The 20,827-nt window shown below is 38.8% G+C and overlaps 1 protein-coding gene across 4 annotated transcripts in view; it reads right to left on the bottom strand.

Moving 5' to 3' along the window:
- Positions 1-15,451: 15,451 nt before the first annotated feature.
- The window catches only part of PDE6H (phosphodiesterase 6H), a 172,793-nt gene continuing 167,417 nt past the window's right edge, over positions 15,452-20,827 (bottom strand). For all 4 annotated transcript variants that reach the window (XM_021719128.1, XM_008071208.1, XM_008071207.2 and 1 more), the window contains 3 exons: positions 20,006-20,180; positions 18,709-18,749; positions 15,452-16,532 (listed from right to left, as the gene is read on the bottom strand). In XM_021719128.1, coding sequence (XP_021574803.1) covers positions 16,456-16,532; positions 18,709-18,749; positions 20,006-20,139 — 252 coding nt within the window. In that variant the 5' untranslated portion in view covers positions 20,140-20,180 and the 3' untranslated portion in view covers positions 15,452-16,455. The remainder of the gene's footprint in view (positions 16,533-18,708; positions 18,750-20,005; positions 20,181-20,827) is intronic.

The following is a 20,827-nucleotide window of genomic DNA, read 5'->3' as shown; positions in this document are numbered from 1 at the left end:
TTGGAGGTCCACCTGATTGATAGGGTCCTGGTGGGGCGAAGACCCCGGCCGCAGGGCGAGCCCGGGAAGCTGAGGCCCTTCTGTCTTCCACCTTTGCTGTTTGATGTGGCTGAAGAAATTCTGTGCAGTCGTGGAAGAAGAAAATGGCATGTTTATGCGAAGTACTCACACCTAACCTGAGAATGTCATGGTTCATTTTCCCATTTTCCCACTATGCCGTTTGGCTTTTCTAACATATACAAGGGTTAAATTCTGAAGCACATCAAGAATGCTTTCTTTCACTTGGTTATAAGTTACTAGATATTGCTTGAATAAAAAATGATATTAGTATATTCACTCCTTATTTGATTTAGAATTATGCAGTTTAGTGTTTAGGCATAAGGTTTTATAGAAACACCTATAGTAAGTTTATAGTAAGTTCATTATGAACTCATTATAAGTTCTAACACTTATCTAGGAGTTATGTAGGTGATTTATAGCACTGTCTTCACTGATTTAGGATAAAGATTAATCGTTAAGGTTTTTACTTAATTCAATAGTTAAAACTCTAAGTTAACATTTATAGAGTGGGTTTTCACTGAACTCAAAATATACTAATCAGAAACTTTTATGACAGATTAGCTAAAGACAGAAAACAACCTTGGGGGCCTGGGAAATGTCATTAAAAGCTTCTTTTGAGTTTTCTTTAGAAATAAACACTGCAGGATAAGAGAAAAGTAACGAAGACACCTGGACAAGAAAGGCAATCACAAAACTTTGAAGGTCATAAAAGCCCAAAAGAGAAAAACTGCTACATGAAGAACTGTGCACCTGGGAACTTTCTGGAGACAGTTTCAGGACTTTGGACTAAAACTATCATCTTTGGCCTTATGAATAAGACTCATTGTCTGAATGTTTACAGGGTTCTTGGCTTGTTTGTTACTAGATGGTGGTAACTTGTAGAGGATATGCACGTGAAGGAATTTTCTTTGTCTTGCCCCTTTATGAATGGTATAAAAGCTCTGTGTTAACTAACATTAAATTGTCATCTGTTCAGGAAGCAGGTGTCCGAGTATAATATTTTCGTCTTTCACCTATCCGTCTCTCCTTCAGGAAATCTCACGACCCTTGTGGGGCTGGACCCCTTCACCAAATGTCATGTCTTTCCAAGCTATGTCTTACCCCATCTTATTCCACTACTGAGTTTGGAAGGAGGGCATAGCTGATGTATCCAAATGGCCCATCAAACTGACCAAATTAAAATGTCATCAGTGACCAGTAATTTTATTTTCTCAGCTTTGAATGTTTTATTTTATAAAAGCAGGGCATCTGGTAAATACAAAGTCTCTTCCAGTTTGAACATTTTTTAAGAATGAATGTGTACCTGTTTGTGGGAGTGTAAATTAGTACAACCATTATGGAAAACAATATGAAAGTTCTCAAAATATTTAAAAAGGGGGCAACCCCCTAAGGTCCCCTTCCGCTATGGGAGATTTTCTGTCCTCTCAATAAATCTTGCTTTCTAGAAAAATAATAATAATAAAAAGGGAACTACTATATTATCCAGCAATCCCCCTTCTGGGTATAAATCCAAAGAAAAGGAAATTAATTTGTCAAAGAGCCATCTGCACTTCCATGTTCATTGCAGCATTATTCACAATAACCGAGATGTGGAATCAATCTAAGCATTCATTAATGGAATGAATGGATCAAAAAATGTGGTATAGATACAGAATGAAATACTATTCACCCTTTAAAAATGAGGAAATCCTGTCATTTGTAAACACATGAATGGACATTATGTGAAGTAAACCAGGAAAAGAAAGACAAATATTGCATGACCTTACTTATATGTAAAGTGTAAAAGAATTGAATTCATAAAAACAGAGAGTAAAATGGTTATTATCAGAAGTCAGAGGGTGGAAAGAACTGGGGAGATGTGGGTCAAAGAATTTGAAATTTCAGTTGGATGAGAGGAATAAGTTCAAGGGATATACTGCAAATCATGGAGACAACAGTTAATAACAATATATTATATATTTGAAAATTGCTAAAAGTAGAGTGTTTCGATCACCAAAAAAATGATAACGATGTGAAGTAATGCATATGTCAAGTTGTTTGATTTAGCCATTCCACTATGTATACATATATCGAGACATCACATTGTACGCCACAAATATGAGGGGGACCCAAAAAATGGAATGAGTTTTTGGAGGGTGGGCCCCTTGCCATACAGGCTTTCCCCACTAGGTAAGTTGTTCTAGGAACCCACTGGTGTCAGTTTTCCAACTACCATTGTTGTGAGAAGTGGCATTCAACTTCAGTGAATTTTGGAGGGAGATTCTTTCAGAGTATTTGCCCATTCCATGATGGGTGATTTAGGAGCACACCTGCCCACACCACAGCAGTTTTTGACCAAAAACAGCATGACCCCTACACCCCACCCTCTCTATGTACCCAATCTCTCCCCGAGCAACTTGTTTTTGGTTTGTTTCCCTGTATGAAAAAAAAGTCCTTAGAGGAAAAAGTTTGCTGATGTGTAATAGGTGAAACAAAAAATGGCAGAAGCACTAATAGGCATCAACCAGATGAGTTCAAAAACCGTTTTGAGCAGTGGGAAAAGCATCTCAATATGTGTATTCCATCAAATAGTACTTTGAAAGTGACTGAAGTTTAAACATGTAAGAATAAATATACAGTTTTTTATAAATAAATTCTTGATTTTTTGCCACCCCCCCCCTTGTATATACAACTTTTACTTGTCAATTTAAAAAGAAAGTTTGTATACACTTATTTTTATCTGTTTGGTTTGTCAGCACTAGACTATGAAACTAAATATCCACAAGATGGCAGTCTAAGCACAACTCTATAAAAATTCTTTGTGTTTTGTTTTTTTTTTTTAATTCTCCTAGTCTTGCTGGTAGAAATTACACAGCGTAAAGAACTCAGAGAAATATTCTGAGGACAAGTTTAGTTAAACAACACCCAGTATCACATTTACCTCCTAAGTGTTTGTGAGACGTCTCCTATAGCACGTGAATTGCGTTGCCATAGGCCATAGCAGCCCAGTTGTTAGTATACTTTCAAAATAACAACCACACAACCATATTTTTCTAGTTTGGACCTCTATCCACTGTCTGCTGCCCATTTCCCAACCCTCCAGCTAGTTCTGAGATCCCTGATGGGTGCTTCATCTACCAGGGATCTCAGACACCAGATCTCTTAGCACTTTTATTTATAGATCAGTTAGGGTTTCACCAGAAAAACAGAACAAGTAGGGTATAAACATACTAAGTTAAGCCAAAAGATGTCTCTCAAAAGGAAAGTAGATATCTGTGGTTGATGGCAGTACTTGTCCAAAATGTTAAGTGCTCCTGTGTGATTCCCTATCTGCTACTGACATCTCAGTCCCCATTGGATCTGCCGCACCACGTGGTACAAGTGGCAAAGCAGCTTGCACAGCAACCTGGACCTGTTTCAGAGCCTTCTCCTGTTCTGAGTTCTACTCAAAACTAGCCATTTTTGGATCACTGCGTAGATGGGACGAAGTAACACACCCAAAATGTGGAATATGTTGCTTACAAAATCCAAATAGGTCTACTGGGCATTGTGCCTCTTCCTTGGCAGTAAGAGAGGCCAGATGCAACAACACATCCTTTATCTGAGAAGGGCTATCTCAACATACTCTACACCACTGGACTCTTAGAAGCTTTACTGAGGGAGAAGGTCCTTGAATTGGGGGGTTATTTCTTTTCCATCCTCTGACATGCAAATGTCTTACTAGTGAGGACAGAGTTTTCTACTTCTTCCTCACTGGGTCCAATCAGCACAATCTTATCAATGTAATGGACCATTGTGACATTTTGTGAAAGATAAAGATGATCAAGATCCCTATGAACTAAATTGTGACATAGGACTGGAGAGTTGATCTCCCCCGAGGTAGGACTGTGAAGATGTATTTCTGACCTCGCCAGCTGAAATCAGACTGCTTCTGGTGGGCCCTGTGTACAAGTATGAAAGAAGCATTTGGTGGAGCAATAACTGCATACCGGGTACCAGGAAATGTGTTAATTTGCTCAAGCAATGAAGCCGAATCTGGTGCAGTGGCTGCAACTGGCCATACTTACTACTTGGTTAAACCTGTGATAATTTACAGTCTTTCTCCAGGACCTACCTGCTTCCTGTACAGTCCAGATAGGAGAGTTGATTTGGGATGTGGTGGGAATCGCCACCTCTGCTTCCTTCAAGTACTCAGTGATAGCATGAATCTTTGCAGTCCCTCCAGGGATGCAATATTTTAATTTTTTTATTTCAATAGCATTAGGGATTATATATAATTTTTGGTCACATAGATGCATTATATAGTGGTAAAGAAGTCTGGGCTCTAAGTGTACCCTCCGTCTCCACCAGTGCACATTGTACCTGATAGGTGATTTACATCCCATCCATCCACCCTTCCCATTCTGGGTCTTCAGTGTCTGTTAGGCCATTCTAAATGCCTTTTCAGTGTCTTAGTTTATCTCCTGCTTATAAGTGAGAACATGCAGCATTTGGTTTTCTGTTCTTACGTTACTTCACTTAGGATGATGTTCTCCAATCCCACCCAAACTGTCATAAAGTTTGGTTTGTTACTTTGCTTCTGCGGTCCATCATAGTAACTACACCCATCTTGTACTGGTGATTGAGAGCTGCACTTTAGCTCTGGCCACCTGAGAACCAATTATTCCCATTACATTTACGTTTTCCAACTGAGTGACTGTGTTCCTTACTGCAAGAGTCATCCTATGGAAAAGAGCTCTTCAAGGGTGCCAATGCTGCTCTCACAAATCTATTTCTCAAAATATTGGCAAAAGGTACATCTTATGAATCCTTTCAGTATGGGTAAGCAAGTTTTAAGTAACAAATCGACTCTGGCATTCCTACATCCCTAAGCCCTTGAACCCCTTCCTCTACATGAAACCAAGGGAGACAAGGCATCTCCAGCCACTCACAGTGGGCCATCTCTTGATTCATGTTTCAGCCAACCAACCAACCATGCTGCTCGCACCTTTTTATACTCCAAAACCACATTAAATGCTGGATCTCTGCTTTGTGAGCTCATATCAATAAATTCAGCCTGATCCTACTTTATGTTTCTCCCACCATTATCCCCACCCTTAATATCCACTCTCACACATATCCCTCAACTTTCTGCTTGTATAAATCAGAAAAGTCATTCTTTTGGAACAAAGTGCACCTCCTCATGGCTCCCACTTGCAGCTCACCTTTAGGGTCTGCTGAGACTTGAATCTGGTTAAAGATCTAGAAGCAAAGATGGGTGGCTTGGGTGGGTCGGGAGGAGAATCAACGTTGTCTTGCCAGACAACTGCCTCAGGGGAGGCTATTACTGTTTCTTCAGGCAATGCAGAGTTAACCCCCTGAGACAGAGATTGGGAAGGCCAATGCTTTCACCACTGGGGTCCAGGTGGGGTTGCCACTGGGAATAGGAAGGCCACTTCCCCTGGCAAAAAGGACTCATTAGTATGTAGGTACGCAATGTCCCCAGCTTCACCAGGGTCCTCCCACGTGTACTCATGCCAACTTAAAAGATTCCATTCTGTCCCAATCGATGTCCTCACTTCAACAGTAGATTGAGAAGCTGAGTGCACCTTTTGTTGTAAATCAGTCAATCACATGGCGAGGGTTTGTGTCTGATTTGCAGCAATTTCAACCTGCCGGCTACAAGGAGAAAGAGCCTTCTTCGGGGCATACTTAGAAGCTTTTAGGCTATTTATGTGTATCTGGAGCCAATAATCAAATGCATAGAACTTGTTTTTTTTTTTTTGAGAGTATGTGTGTGTAAATTTAAAGGGTACAGGTGCAGTTTTGTTACATGAATATATTGTGCAATGGTGAAGTCTGAGTTTTTAGTGAAACCATCACTCAATGCATATTGCACCCATTAAGTAATTTCTCATTCTTCACCCAACTTTCATTCTCCTATCCATTTTATTTCGTCATCTAGTCCAGTGATGTTAAGAGCAACTAATCAACATCATTATATTCCTTCGTTTTCTGCAAATGTTTGAAAGTGTCATATTCAGAGCCACCAAGTTTCTTGCTTCTTACAAATGGTGAATTAGAAGTATCAGATTTATTTACTTTGCATATTTCTATATGCAGCTCATGCCATGGGCTATCAGTGCTATCCGCACTATTAAAGGTCTTAGCATTTTTAAGTCTAATCAGGTTAGAGAGCCGATTCCAGACATTCCAAAGCCAATTAAAGAAATTTGTCCTTAAAATTGTGTTTCTCTAGAACCACTCCTAATACCAAAATCTGTATTAGTCATAGTTCTCCAGAGAGAGAGACCCAATAGGATATTTAAAAACATATTTATTAGGAAGAATTAGCTCAGAATATTACAGAGGTGAAGTCTCATGATAAGTTGACTTCAAGCCAGAGATGCAGAGAAGCTGGGGTGTGGCTCAAAGTTGGTAGCATGACTCAGTCCAGGTCCTGTGCCTCAGAACCAAGGAAGCTGACAGTGCCTCAGTCGGGCCTGAGGACCCCTCACAGTCTTTCTCACCACCCCTGTATCACCACACCCACACCAGAGGCCACTTGTGCAAATTCCAGAATCCAAAAGTCAAAAAACTTGGAGCCTGATGCCCAAAGGCAAGAGGAGAAAAAGTGTCCCACTGCAGAAGGGAGAGAGGAACCAGAGGTAGAGGACTCCTCTGCCCTTTTTTTCTAGCCAGTCCCCAACTGATTGGATGGTGGCCACCCACTTTGAGGCAGGTCTTTCTCTCTCACTCTGCTGACTCTCACACCAGCCTCTTCTGGAAACACACTCACAGACACACTCAGTAGCAATGCTTCTCCAGTCATTTAGGCATCCTCCAATAAAGTCAAGATAACACCAAAAATTAATCATCGTGATATCTTTAATCGGTATTTCTTATGAAGTGTAGTGACTTTCAGAAAGATAGAGTGTACATGGAAGTTTCAGCTGAACTTACAAATGCTGCATTTACTAGTGCCAGATCAACACAGCATTTCACCAGTGTTGCCAAGTGGGCTCTCAGGAAGACAAGACCAATGTGCAGGAGGGTGCCTTTAGGCTAAAGTAAGTGTGCCAGAGCAGAGACTTTTAATTCATTATTTATTCATTTACTCAACAATAATAATGCCAGACACTGGGTACAGTGGATGAGTTAGGGGAACAGGAGTGAGAAACAGGGAGGTTATCTGAAGGTCATTGTAATAGTTCACCCTTGAGATGATGGAAATGGAGAGCAGTGAACAGATTCATCTAAGTTATTATTTTGCCCAAAATCATTGCTCATGCCCACTCACGTGCACATGTAACAACCTCCACCAGTGCCATCAAGTAGCTAATGGCTCTTTTCAGTGTGATCTCATGACAAACTACATCCCTGTGCTGGACTATTAGCATGTTGAAAGCAAGAAATTCACGATGATAACAATAGCAATGACTATAGCAATCACAATGTGATTCATGAACACTTATCATGAGACAACACTACACTCTAATTTCACATAATCTTCAAAAACACTCTCATGAAATAGGTGCTATTTCCTTGACTTTACAAATGACAAAGTGCATTTGCAGAGTTTCAACTTATTAATCTCTGCAGTTCACTCATTTCTCTTTGCTTTTATTGCTTCTGCATTGGTGCCATATTCAAAAATCCATTGCCAAGATCAATGTCAAAAAGACTTTCCCCTGTTTTCTTCTTGGAGTTTCATGGGTTCAGCTCTTATGTTTAAGTCTTTAATTCATATTTAGTTGATTTTGTGTATTACACAAGATAACAGTCCAATTTCATTATTTTACGTGTGAATATCCAGTTTCCCAGCACAATTTACTCAAGGGACTTTCTTTTTCCCATTGTATATTGTTGGTGTCTTTATTGAAGATTAGTTGACCGTATATGTGTGGGTTTATCTCTGAGCTCTCTATTCTGTTCCATTGATACATGTGTCTGTGTTTATGCTACTACCATACTCTTTTTATTACTGTAGCTTTGTATATCATTTAAGCTCAAAAAGTGTGATGACTCCAGCTTTGTTTTTCTTTCTCAAGATTGCTTTTAGTTATTTGTGGTCTTTGTATTTCCATATGAATTGTAGGATTTCTTTTCTATTATTGCAAAAAAATGCCATTGGAATTTTGATAGAAACTGCATTGAATCCGGAGATAGCTTTGGATAATATGGATATTAGCCATATCAATTTTTTCAATCCACAAATGCAGGATACTTTCTCATTTATGTGTGTCTTCATTTTATTTCATCAATGCCTTACAGTTTTCACTGTACAGATCTTTCACCTCATTGGTTAAAGTTATTCCCAAATATTTTATTATTTTTGTGCTATTATAAATTGCTTTGTTTTCTAAATTTATTTTGGGGGTAATTTGTTGTTAACATATGAAAAATAATTGATTTTTGTATGTTGCTTTTGTATCCTGCAACTGTACTGAGTTTTACTGGTTCTAACAATTTCTGGTGGAGTCTTTAGGGTTTTCTATATATAAGATCTTGTCATCTGCAGACAGAGACAGTTTTATTTCTTCCTTTCCAATTTGCATGCCTTTTACTTCTTTGTACTGCCTAACTGCTCTAGCTAGCACCAATACTATTTTGAATGAAAGTGGTGAGGATGGACACCTTTGTCTTTTTCCTGAGCTTAGAGCTTTTCACCACTAAGTATGATGTTAGCAGGGAGTTTGTCATATATATGGCCTTTATTGTGTTAAGGTACTTTCCTTCCATGTCTAATTTGTTTAGAATCTTATCATAAAGAAATGTTGAATTTGTTAAATGCTTTTCTGTATTAATTGAGATGATCATATGGTTTTTATTCTTTATTCATCCTTCCCCCCATTCATTAATGGGGAAGCATCTTCATTGGTTTGTATATCTTACAGTTACCATCTTGTAATTATATCATTTATTCATTCACTCAACAAATATCTACTGACTGCATTAATGTTTTATAGTTTATCATCAACTTAACCCATAATAGGCCTAAAAAAATCAACTGGAAGTTTTATTGAATTAATATAACCAAAGTGTACTATTCATTTCTTTTTCTATTGATATCTTCCACGTCTGTGTCTCACTATGACATCATTTGGGCCAAGGAAATGATCTCAGTTTAAGGCAATTAGAAAATAACAACACGTATGATTTTTTCCTGTTGGTGCCAGTTTATTTTGAAAAATAATTTACTCTGTCCAATGTTAGCATTTTATTGTCCCAATATTTATAAACAGTCATTGTATCTTTCAATAAATCAACATCGTTCTCTCATGCGATAGCATATTTTTTGAAAATAAAGCCTTAAATTAATAACTTTTTAACTTTTAATTACTATATCTTTAAATGGTGTGCCAGTATAGCAAAAGAAAAAAATTAATATATAACAATATATTTGGAAACTCTTAAATTATCAAATGAAAAATGATTTAAAATAATCTGACTTACTAAATTAGCTGTGTATTCAGTTAATCTATAAATGATGATAGCATTTTATGTGCAAACAATAACCAATTATGAGATATAGTGCTATTTATCATGGAAATCAAGTAAAGAAATGTATATGTTCTATAGACCAAACCTTAAAACACTGCTTAAGTGTTTAAAAGAATACTCGAATAAGTAGATATACTCATAATACTTGAATAATTTCCTGTTATTGAGTAGAGAACTTATATAACACAAAGAGGTAAACTCTTTTTTTTTTTTTTGAGTTGGAGTCTCACTCTGTCGCCCAGACTGGAGTGCAGTGGCCGCTCCCGGCCACTGCAGCCTTGACCTGCTGGGCTCCGGCGATCCTTCCGCCTCAGCCTTCCAAGTCGCTGGCACTACAGGCACATGCTACCACGCCCAGCTGATTTTTTGATTTATTGTAGAGATGAGGTCTCGCCAAGTGCCCAGGCAGATCTCGAACCCGTGGGCTCAGGCAATCCACTCACCTCAGCCTCCCAAGATACGGGATTACAGGCTGAGCCACCAAGCCCGGCTAACTCTTTCTTAATAATGTACTTATTGCATTTTTAATAAAAGCATCTTGTGGGGGGGGGGGGCCCAGGAGGGGAAAGGAGCAGGGCAGGAGTGTGGAGGGAGTTAGAACAGCTGATTCCAAACTATCAGTGAAAAAATAAGCATGCACTAATATCCAGAAAACATATGAAAAAATAAGCATAATGAAAAGGTACAAATCCTGTTGGATCTTAAAGAATACTCTGAAATCAATAGCTATTTAAACGTGGGTAGATCAATGTGACTTAACGGAACATACATGAGAGAAACATGGAAATCCAGTAAAGTAGTGGGTAAAATTGATTGTTTAATGAATAAATGCTATAAGCACATACGGCTACCTATATGAAAAAAATACTTTCTACAAAAATAATTTTCAGATGGGTCAAAGATTTAAAATTTTAAAAAGAAAAGAACTAAGATAAAATATGAAATAATTTTTTGAATATTGGAAAAGAAAAACCCAAGTAAAATATAATATATAAAAGTCTTTAAAATAACTAATATGACTATATACAAATATGAATTATCTGTTGGTAAAAGGTAATATAAATGAAAGTCAATAAATAGACACCCAAATGGGAAAATATTTCTACCACAGATATAAGACAAATCGATGCTTCCTTTTAGATAGATGACAATAACTTGGAGAGCTAGAGAGCTCTTATAGTTCAATACCAAGACCAGCTGTTTCGTAGCAAAACTGACAAAGCACATGAGCAGAAAATTCACTGACAAAGACATAAAAGTGACTTACAAAAATTGCTCAATCTCAGAGAAAATAAAATTTATTTATAAAGATAATGAATACTAGAAAAATATCTATGAATCATATATGTTGTATTAATGGTTAAAGATTCTTTAGAAGTGCATGTGGCAATATTCTTCAAAATCTGACCTCTACTCTTGGGAATTTATTCTAGAGATAAATCTGTGCAACTATGGCATGCAAATAGAAGCATTTAAGAAAATGAAAAGATATAAAAGAAAAGGCATTAAGAAAAGATATAAAAGTCTGTAGAAATCCAAAATGTTCATCAGTATAAGACTGGATAAATGATTGGACTTCAATCATACAAATGAAACTTATGCAGCTATTTATAAAATTAGGTAGATCAAAATGTGCAAACTTGGACAATCTCCAACAATAAATAAGTTAAAATTTCAACGTGTGGAATAGTGAATATAGTGTGTTATTGTGCAGAGGAAAAAATGTATGCATGTAAGTGTGTCTATGCACAGAATGTGTCTGAAAAGAGCTGCAAAATACCATTAATCAAGATTGACCGAGAATGAGAGTGGAACATAAGACACAGTGAAAATGATACTAATCATGTTCGCTTTTAATGATTAGCCTGTATGTGGATCACCTTACTATGACCAAACAGTACAACAGTTTAAATTGGTCAATGAATGGGAACAAATTCAGAACTGACTGTGTATCTAAATAAAATGATCTTCCAAGTGTTGAAGTACTCACTCATTACAGCAGGTGGCAGTGCTCTACTCTATTTGACTTTATCACGGGGGGCCCTGGAGAAATGTGAAAGTCAAAGAGCTCACTCTACAAAGTGGAAAGTGAAGCTCTGGGCCTTAGGACTTCTGGTCTAAAGGGAACAGTTTGCTCATGTTTGAAATACGTTTAGATTTGGAATTCGGGGCTGAAAGGAACCTTAATAATTATTTAGCTCAAGAATCTTGTTTTAACCTCTAATATTTGAGGAAGAAGAACAGTGAATTAGCTAATTTTTCTAGCAGATACTTAGTAGCAGAGCCAGACAGAACCTAGGCCTCCCAACTATTTTTCCCAAAAAGAGAGTGTGACTGATGTCAGCAACCAGTTTATGGTTCTTACTTTTTTAAATTTCAGTTTTCATCAATCTGGCTCAGCCCGCATATTTCAAAAAGCCCTATGCTAGCTTATATATGTATACAATTTTTGTGGCCCGTATAAACCTTTCCTTGTAGCTTTTTTATAAAACCTAAGTCTTTTTCTTCCCCCCTTTAAAACAATTCAGTGTCATATTTGCTTAGTCCCCATCATATTTGTTTTCTGATGTTCAGTCTTATGTGGTCATTTTTTCTCTTGTGCTAAATATTGGTCTTATTGATTATTCTTCCGTGTGTGTGTTTTCCCTCAACTTCTTCAATTATTGAGAAAATACTCTTTCTCCTCCCTTCAGTGTAGGGCAATTCTTGCTTTACTCACAGTAGGGGTCAACCGCACAGTGGCAATTGTTAAAACGACTGTGCATATTTGTCTAGGGTGGGGAATCTGGAAGAGCGTTTTCTCCAAGACCGTTGTCTCTCTGTAGTGCTACTGAGGTCTACTGAGAATGGGCGTCAGTGTCTAGATCACCGGCACCATTAATCTCATCTTCTACCCAAAGAGCAAACAGGAAAGGGGTGGAAGATGAGGAAGTACCTACCCCTGCCTGCTTCTCTCCCTCCCTCCCTGACCTCCTCCTACTCCAGTCAGAGAGGGCAGCAAAGGCCAGGGAGTGACACAGGCTACCAAGGGAGGTTGACTGGGTGAGGCAATGGCAGTAATGATGTTTGGTTGGCCCTATATTCTTGGCATTGCTTCAGTCCGACACTTACATCCTGAAGCCTTTGACATTCTCTGTAATTGGAGAAGTATTTAAGTGGGTTAGGTCTGGAGTAGTGAGGTAGGCATATTTTGCCAGTCAACAAAGCAGTGTGAGTCAGAACTCATGAAGGTTAGCCCCTGTTCGCACAGATATTATTTGTGTTAATGGGAGCAAGTAGAATGAGTTAAACTGGTCACTGGGTGAATTAGTTAATTCTTAATTTGTAAAATGTGAGCTTGGAGTACATCCGAGTTTTTAAACTGGCACAAACAAAAGAATCATCTGGAACCTTTATTTAGAAGATTGGTTACAAGTTCTCTCCCTTGGAAACTCTTATTCAGAAAATCTGGAGTGGCGCCCAAATTTTGTGTGTTTTTAAAAAGAGATCCTCAAGCCGGGCTCGGTGGCTCAGCCTGTAATCCCGCGCCTTTGGGAGGCTGAGGTGAGTGGATTGCCTGAGCCCGCGGGTTCGAGACCCGCCTGGGCAGTGAGACCTCATCTCTACAATAAATCAAAAAATCAGCTGGGCGTGGTGGCGCATGCCTGTAATTCCAGCTACTCGGAAGGCTGAGGCGGAAGGATCGCCGGAGCCCAGCAGGTCGAGGCTGAGGTGGCTGGGAGCGGCCACTGCACTCCAGTCTGGGCAACCGAGGGAGACTCCAACTCAAAAAAAAAAAAAAGAGATCCTCAATGGTTCTTATTACCAGAAAAGTGTCTGAAGATTTTTAAAAATTCTCCAAACCCCAAGATGTTGTGATAAATTATTTCTGCTACTGTTCTCTTCTGCCTGTTTTGTTCTTCCACTCTACCGTCTTCCTTTCTCCACCCTTTCTGAAAGGTTTTGTATCAGAATCACCTTTGGAGGTTTTAAACATATACATGCTGTTTTCTAACTTTAAAAAAGTCACTGACAGCCGGGCTCGGTGGCTCAGACTGTAATCCCGCGCCTTTGGGAGGCTGAGGTGAGTGGATTGCCTTAGCCCGCGGGTTCGAGACCCGCCTGGGCAGCGAGACCTCATCTCTACCATCAAAAAATCAGCCGGGCGTGGTAGCACGTGCCTGTAATTCCGGCTACTCGTAAGGCTGAGGCAGAAGGATCGCCGGAGCCCAGCAGTCGAGGCTGCGGTGGCCGGGAGCGGCCACTGCACTCCAGTCTGGGCGACAGAGTGAGACTCCAACTCAAAAAAAAAAAAAAAAGTCACTGACAAATAATATCTGCTTTTCAATAGTACTGCTGTTCTGGACATTTCTCTTTGCCATACTACATCCACTCTCCACCTGCTCTTTGCTATAGAAAGTGAACTTTAGCGACTGCATCAATGATACTCTTTACCTTCCAACTTCTAGATGGGCTTAGCCACTGGGAGGAGTCAACAAGGGAATGGAGAATGGGAGTACAACACTGGCATCTTTATTAGCTTTACCCCTGATTACTTATAGGATCACTATTGAGTTGCCTGTGTCCCTCTACTGTGTCCCAAAGCCTGGTCAGGGGGCTTCTCTTATCATTAGAGCTGATCCTTCAACGTTCCTTCAGGCCTGCAGTTGGCAATGACTCCCCTGCTAATGCTAGCCCCCAGTTACTGTACAAGCCTTTGTAGATACCCTTGAGCTCTTCCCAAACTTTTGTAAATAGTCCCTTTGTTAAATCTTCCTCAGTTTTCCTGCTTGATTTTGTTATCTCTTTCCTGTGAGGACTGTGATAGGAATAATGACTTACCTTTATGTTTTTTATTTGTTATCTATACATTAACAGGTTTCTTTTTTATTATTAGAAATAATAAAAGTGATAGAATTTAGGAGTAGAAATAATAGAATACTAGAGTTTGGATGGGCTCTAAATTGTATCTACTCCAACTTACCACTAAATGCTGGAACTCAACATGAAAGCGATCTGTTTTATCCAACTTTATCATTACAACTTTCTGAATACTTACTGGCAATGGTCATTTTCTCCTCGCAGCAAAATAGTATCAGTTTCTTCAACAGTTTCTTGTGCAGCATGGTTTCTAGATCCTTGTTCATCCTGGCCACTGGATATGTTCCTTTGAGTGCATTCTGTTTTGTCAATGTCATTGTTTCATGTTAAGAGGAACACTGGCAAAGGAAGCCAAATGTGGACCAAAGTCTCACCCAGATGGAAAAGACAGAGCTCCCTGACTGAAAGATGCCTGAGAAGAACCAGCATAGGCTAAAGGCACTGGCTGTCGGATGGAACAGCTGACTTGAAGGGTCAGGACCAGCTTTGGCAGGAGGGAAACAGGTACATGGATGGAGGTAGGAGTTTCTGCTGAAGGAGGAAACACACATTTCCACTGAGCCCCCTTGCATATCATGCTTCTAACTCATGCATTTATACCTTACTTTTACTTTTACACTTCTGATTTTTCTGGCCACACACTAATATGATCACTTGTTAACACAGAGCCTGCAGCAGACGAAACTCTCTTGAGTCTTGCACCTCTACTTCTCACACTGAAACTGTGAGGAACTCAAATTCGCAAGGTTAACACTACCATGAACCTTAGAATCTCTACTTTGAGAAAACTGGAGGGTCCAAAAGGTGAGGCATTTGCCCAAAATTGCAGAGCAGTTTTCTGGTAGAGACAGGACTAGAGCCCAAATCTCTTTCTACCCTATCATCCTGCCTCTCTTTTCCGTTAATTTACTCCATTCTTTTACCACAGCTTACAACACTGAAGTTAAGAAATTCACACTGTTAGTACCAATGCATCCAAGTCAGATAGAGGCAGCATTTGCATTGCACAATTGCCTTGAAAGTATTGGGAAAAGATAGCGAGCGATGGGCACATTACATTTGACACAACTTTAGGGGTGAGGCAAACCTTCATTTTATTTAAAGGATCAATGATCTTTTTGCACCTGATTAGAAACTTTACAGCATACAAGTCTTTTCCATTGAATTTCTTTTTAAAAAATTTTACTGATTTATTTTCTCTTTATTTCTCTAAAGAATCCATTGACAGTTCAAAGGTGATTGATTATAGATGCACAAAAGGCCAGCCAAAGTTTGTACAAATAACCTGTGACTCTCTTCTTAAGCCATTGGATGGAATAATTTCATTGACGGAATGCTGTGAAGGGGACTCTTCCTGAAGCGGGACACTGAAAAGAAGGCTCACATCATCAAAATTCTGAGTTTAAATCTTCAGTTTTCCATGGGCTTAGAACTATGCCATTTTGAACTACATAGGACATCTGGGATAATCTAGTTTAATGAAATTTGGACCCAGAAAGTACATGACTTTACAAAGCAGAATTTGGACTTGAATCTTAACCCTATGCTCTTTTGTATGCACTGTGTTTGTTTCCTATATGACTGAGACTTTTTTTAACTGGCTCTCAGAACAGGGCATCAGATATTTACATATGGCATTGAATACATTTTCACCATAAGATTCAAAGTAAATATCTTCTTTAATAAATAAGGAGAGAGGAATGACATAAATGTTACCTTAAATGTCTGTTACTAGCATAATGAATGCCTAGCAAAAATAGGGTCTAAGCACTTACACATAAACAAAAATAGAGAAATACTGATGACTTCTAATCAGGTAATTGAAAAGAGTGGTAAAGTTTGAAATGCTTCGACCAAAATAAGTCTTTAATCAACTATTCTGAGCTGAGCTACACGGCAAGAAAGATTCTGATGCTAAGAGAACTCTTGATGGTAATTGATGTTTTAAAATGACCTTGTAAGTCAAAGAAACCACTTCTGAATAACTGAATGTCAAAACTCTGGCAGATCAATAGGGCAAAATTGATGAAAGTTACAGTGGATGTTGTTGAGAGTGGTAGAACATCTGATGCTTCAGATAATCCCAAACTGGGCAAGTTCATGCAATTCCAGGTGGCTGAATGCCTCCCAGGGACAAATCACCGTGATATCTGCAAGACACAGAAGAACACGTAAGCCAACCTCATCCCAAGGAGAGCCTCTTCTGCTGAAAAAGACACTCTTTAAGCAGAGACACCTCATTCCTCTCTCTGATTCATTGCCCGGTTCCTGGGAAGTTAAGTAGATTGGCCCTGCAGCCCAGGAAGGATCAGACCAATTACTTAATTTTTGCCCCCTTCCTCCACCCCTTCATGCCCCAGACATCTTCATTAGTTTCATTCTGCATCCTCTTTGGGGAGGTTACCCATGGCTTTTGACTGTGAATTCCCTGTAGATACAGTCCACTGTTTACATAGAGACTCCCCAAAGCACAACCACTTGGAAAGAAACAGAAGTGGAATTTTAGTCAGGCTAAGGGCTAAAATTAGAAATAGGAGCAGTTTAAACCCCCATGGTCTGGGCTTCCACAGTTTTCTTCCTTCCTACCAATCCAGATAGGTTCCTTGGACTTCTCTAACTGCTCTTTCATAACTTCACATTTTGAAATGCCTGTATCCAACTGCACATTGAGAAGTAATCAAAAGTCATCATCTAAACCAGGCCTATATTTCAGACAATAAGATGTTGTTCTCCCCATTACAGAGAAAGAAGCTGACATCTAGAGAGATGAAACAACTCTCAAAACACCACACAGCTGTAGAAGTAGGATTAAAAAGCAGGTCAAAAGACCTAGACCCTCCCTCAGTATAAACCTCTTTGCCTTATTCCAAATCTTCCAGATCCCAATGTGAATTTGCTGGTCTTGTATGCACCTGACCAAAATACAGAAGCAAATAATCCAGGAGAATAGCAAATGAGCTTTCTAAAGTAGCTGGAAAATTTATTTGAGATCCTGGAAGGGGCATTTGACAATAAAAAGCAGATACCCCAAGGATTGTCTGGTAAGGACAAATTATTACAAGTACCTTTTATCAAAAATGTGTTGGATGAGTTGAAAACTTGTGTCCACACAAAAGCCTGCACACAAATCTTTATAACAGCTTTATTTATTCTTGCCAAAACTTGGAGGCAACCAAGATATCCTTCAGTAGGATAAACTAACTGTGGTATATTCCTACAATGAAATTTATTCAACGATAAAAAGAAATGAGCTATTAAGCTATGTAAAGACATGAAGAAACCTTAAATAAGTATTGTTAAATGAAAAAAGGCCAGTTCTGAAAAGCTATATGCTGCATGATTCTAACTTTATGACATCCTGGAAGAAGCAAAACTATAGAGACAGTAAAAAGATGAGTAGTTATCAGAGGTTTAGGGGGAGGGAAGTTTGACCAGGTAGAGCACAGGGTATTTTCAGAGCAGTGAAGTGATTCTGTATGATCCTATAATGGTGGATACATGGAGTTATGTATTTATCAAAACCTTTAGAACTGTACAACACAAAGAATCAACTCTAGTGTAATTTATAGACTGTAGTTAATACAAGAAAATATATCGATATTGGCTTATCAAATGTAACATGTATCACATTAACACAAGATGCTAATAATAGAGGAAACTGTACAAAGGAAGGGAGGTGGTAGAGGGGGTATATAGGACTTTTTTCTGCTTAATTTTTCTGTAAATCTTAAACTTCTCTAAGAAATAGAGTTTATTAATTTAAAAAAATCACCGATTGCATGTATGATCTGATAAATATAAATAATATAGCCAATTTAAAAAATTGTATTGCATGTCTTCAGTGTGTAGGACCCTGCTCTGTATGCTAGAGGATATGCAAAAAGAGGAAGCTGGTAAGGGAGTGGTTTGGTTGGTCTAGTGGGGCGATGTCCAGGCCCCACCCTTATTTCCAATAGCTCACTCTGTGGCCTCGGATTGTCAATTCCTCTATGTCTCAGATTTCTCTCCTAAGAAAATGAAGTTGAGCTAGATGTACTCTGAGTATCTACCTTAAAGATCTATATTTTGCCATGATATGCCCCTAAAAGTTTTTTAATAAAACAAGATTTGTTTCACTTTGGTCTTACCCTAATTTATTTTAGGGTTTTTGTATCTAGACACATGTACTTACTTAGAAGGTTAATTAAATCCTCACATTTCTATATCTTCAAAGATCTGCTGCCTTAGATAATTTCTCATCACTTTCATCTGTCCCTTGAGGCCTGGAGTATATAAAAAGTGGAACTCAAAGTGCTAAGTTCTCATTTATATCAGTGGGTGACTCACCTGTTCCCAGCCCCTCCATGCCTGGAATGTCATCTCCAAACCTATAGGAAAAAATAAAAGGGAAATTAGCTAAGATCAGAGCAAAGGGATCCTGGAATTACTCGCATGCAGAGTTTCTTGACTCAATGGAAAAAAAGAAGAGGTTTAAGTGTTTGTATTTGCGAAACTCTTTTTATTTGCATTGAACTGGGGCAAAGAAAATGTCACTCAGGGCCAGGACAGTGACTCAGTCTGCAATCCCTGCACTTTGGGAGGCCAAGGCAAGAGGATTGCTTGAGTCCAGGGGTTTGAGAACAGCCTGGGCAGCTTGGTGAGACTTCGTTTCTACAATAAATCACAAAAATTTGCGTGATGGTGTGCATCTGTAGTTCCAGCTATTTGGAAAACTGAGGCAGAAGGATTGCCTAAGCCCAGCAGGTTGAGGCTGTGGTGGCCGTGAACATGCCACTGCACTCCAGCCTAGGCGACAGAGTGAGACTCCAACTCAAAAAAAAGGAAAAGAAATAAAATGTCACTCAAGCAGGTTTTAGTGTATCCCAGAGGAGAAGTATTTCTCTCCTGCAGAAACATAACCTTAAAATAATCCATTGAAAAGCCAGGTGCAGTGGCTCATGCCCTAAACCCTAGCACTTTGAAAGACTGAGGTGGGAAGTTTGCTTTGGCCCAGGAGTTTGAGACCAGCTTGGGCAACATATTGAGACCTCGTCTCTAACAAAAAAATTTTAATTAGCCAGGAATGGTGGTGCATGACTATGGTCACAGTTTCTTGAGAGGCTGAGCTGGGAGAAGCACTTGAACCTAAGAGGAGGAGGCTGCAAGAGCTGGAGAAAAAAAAATTATCTAAGTAGTCTTAATCTCAGGGAAAATGTAAATAAATAAATGTAATATAAAATAAGTTATGATAGCTGAATGTACAAAATTCAAACATGAACATACTGATAAAATTTATTAAGGACAGTCAGTAGTGGCTTCAAAAAGGATTTAGCATGGGAGTTGTGTGTTGAAAAATGAATAGGATTTCACCAAGAAGAGGAAGAGAAAAATGAAGAACTGAGGACATAAGATTTGAAGTCATAAAAATAAACTATGTTTTCTGGAAATGGCTAGTGGTTCAGTGTTCCAGATTAAAGCACAGGTTATGTTGGTGAGTGGCCACAAAGGGCTAGAAAGCCAAAAAATTGAGGATTAGGTGGCAACTTTTATAAGTTTAATATTGTAAACACTAATTTCTCAAAACCAAAGCGGTTTCTTGAGGAAAAAGTATAATAGAAAGTTTTCTTTTTCATTTTGGTCTTACCCTTTCACACCTTTCTTAGGAGGTTTACTCTTGAATTGGCGAGTCTGCCTCTGCTTGAACTTGGGGGGGCCTTTGCGTGGAGTTGTCGGCCCCTGGCTTGAAGTTGGAGGGACCAAAACAGTGCTGTCACTCATTTTGACAGTCCTTGAGTGGCTGGCGTTTCCCTCTCAGGCTCCTTAGACAGTGAGAGAAAAAAATGAGACCCTTTAAGTCACAGGGATCATTGGTTATGAGCTCTTTCCTCTAGACTGGGGAAGAAAAGTACTTTGATAAAGAAGCTCAGTATTTTGTGTTGTCACAAAAGGGAAAAGATATTATCTTTTAACGGGATCTTCAAGAAAATAGGGTGTAAATCAATGGGGGCATACTATGTATTTGATGTAAGCTGACAACTGACAGATTCAAAAACTTGAAAATCTAAGTAAATACGTCATTCTGATCCATCTGTCACTAGCATTTTATGTGAATGGTCACAATGATGTATTTCCCTCTGTGACCACTAGTTCTACCATTTATCAAGGATAGGGAAATGGACTCAATGATATTCACAGTCTATTACAATACTTACAGGTTATTTAAGCTTTGCATATTCTTCCATCCAGTTGTAAAATAACCTGACTCTAAATATTCGTTGAATATTTTTTATAGGCTCTGATCCTTTAGAGTCCTTATTTTGTTTAATCTTCATATGATTCAGAGACTTTTCTCTTAGTTTTGGGAATTGACAGTGTAGTCATTTGAACAGGAGGAACTCTGAACCAGAAATACCAACATCCATGAATATATTAAATACATCCTAATACACACACACACACACACACA

Source organism: Carlito syrichta, unplaced genomic scaffold (assembly GCF_000164805.1).
Source record: "Carlito syrichta isolate Samal-C Ts95f unplaced genomic scaffold, Tarsius_syrichta-2.0.1 Scaffold314172, whole genome shotgun sequence".
Lineage (NCBI taxonomy): Eukaryota > Metazoa > Chordata > Mammalia > Primates > Tarsiidae > Carlito > Carlito syrichta.
Note: the sequence above shows the minus strand (reverse complement) of the source record. Positions and strands in the feature narration are given on the sequence as shown.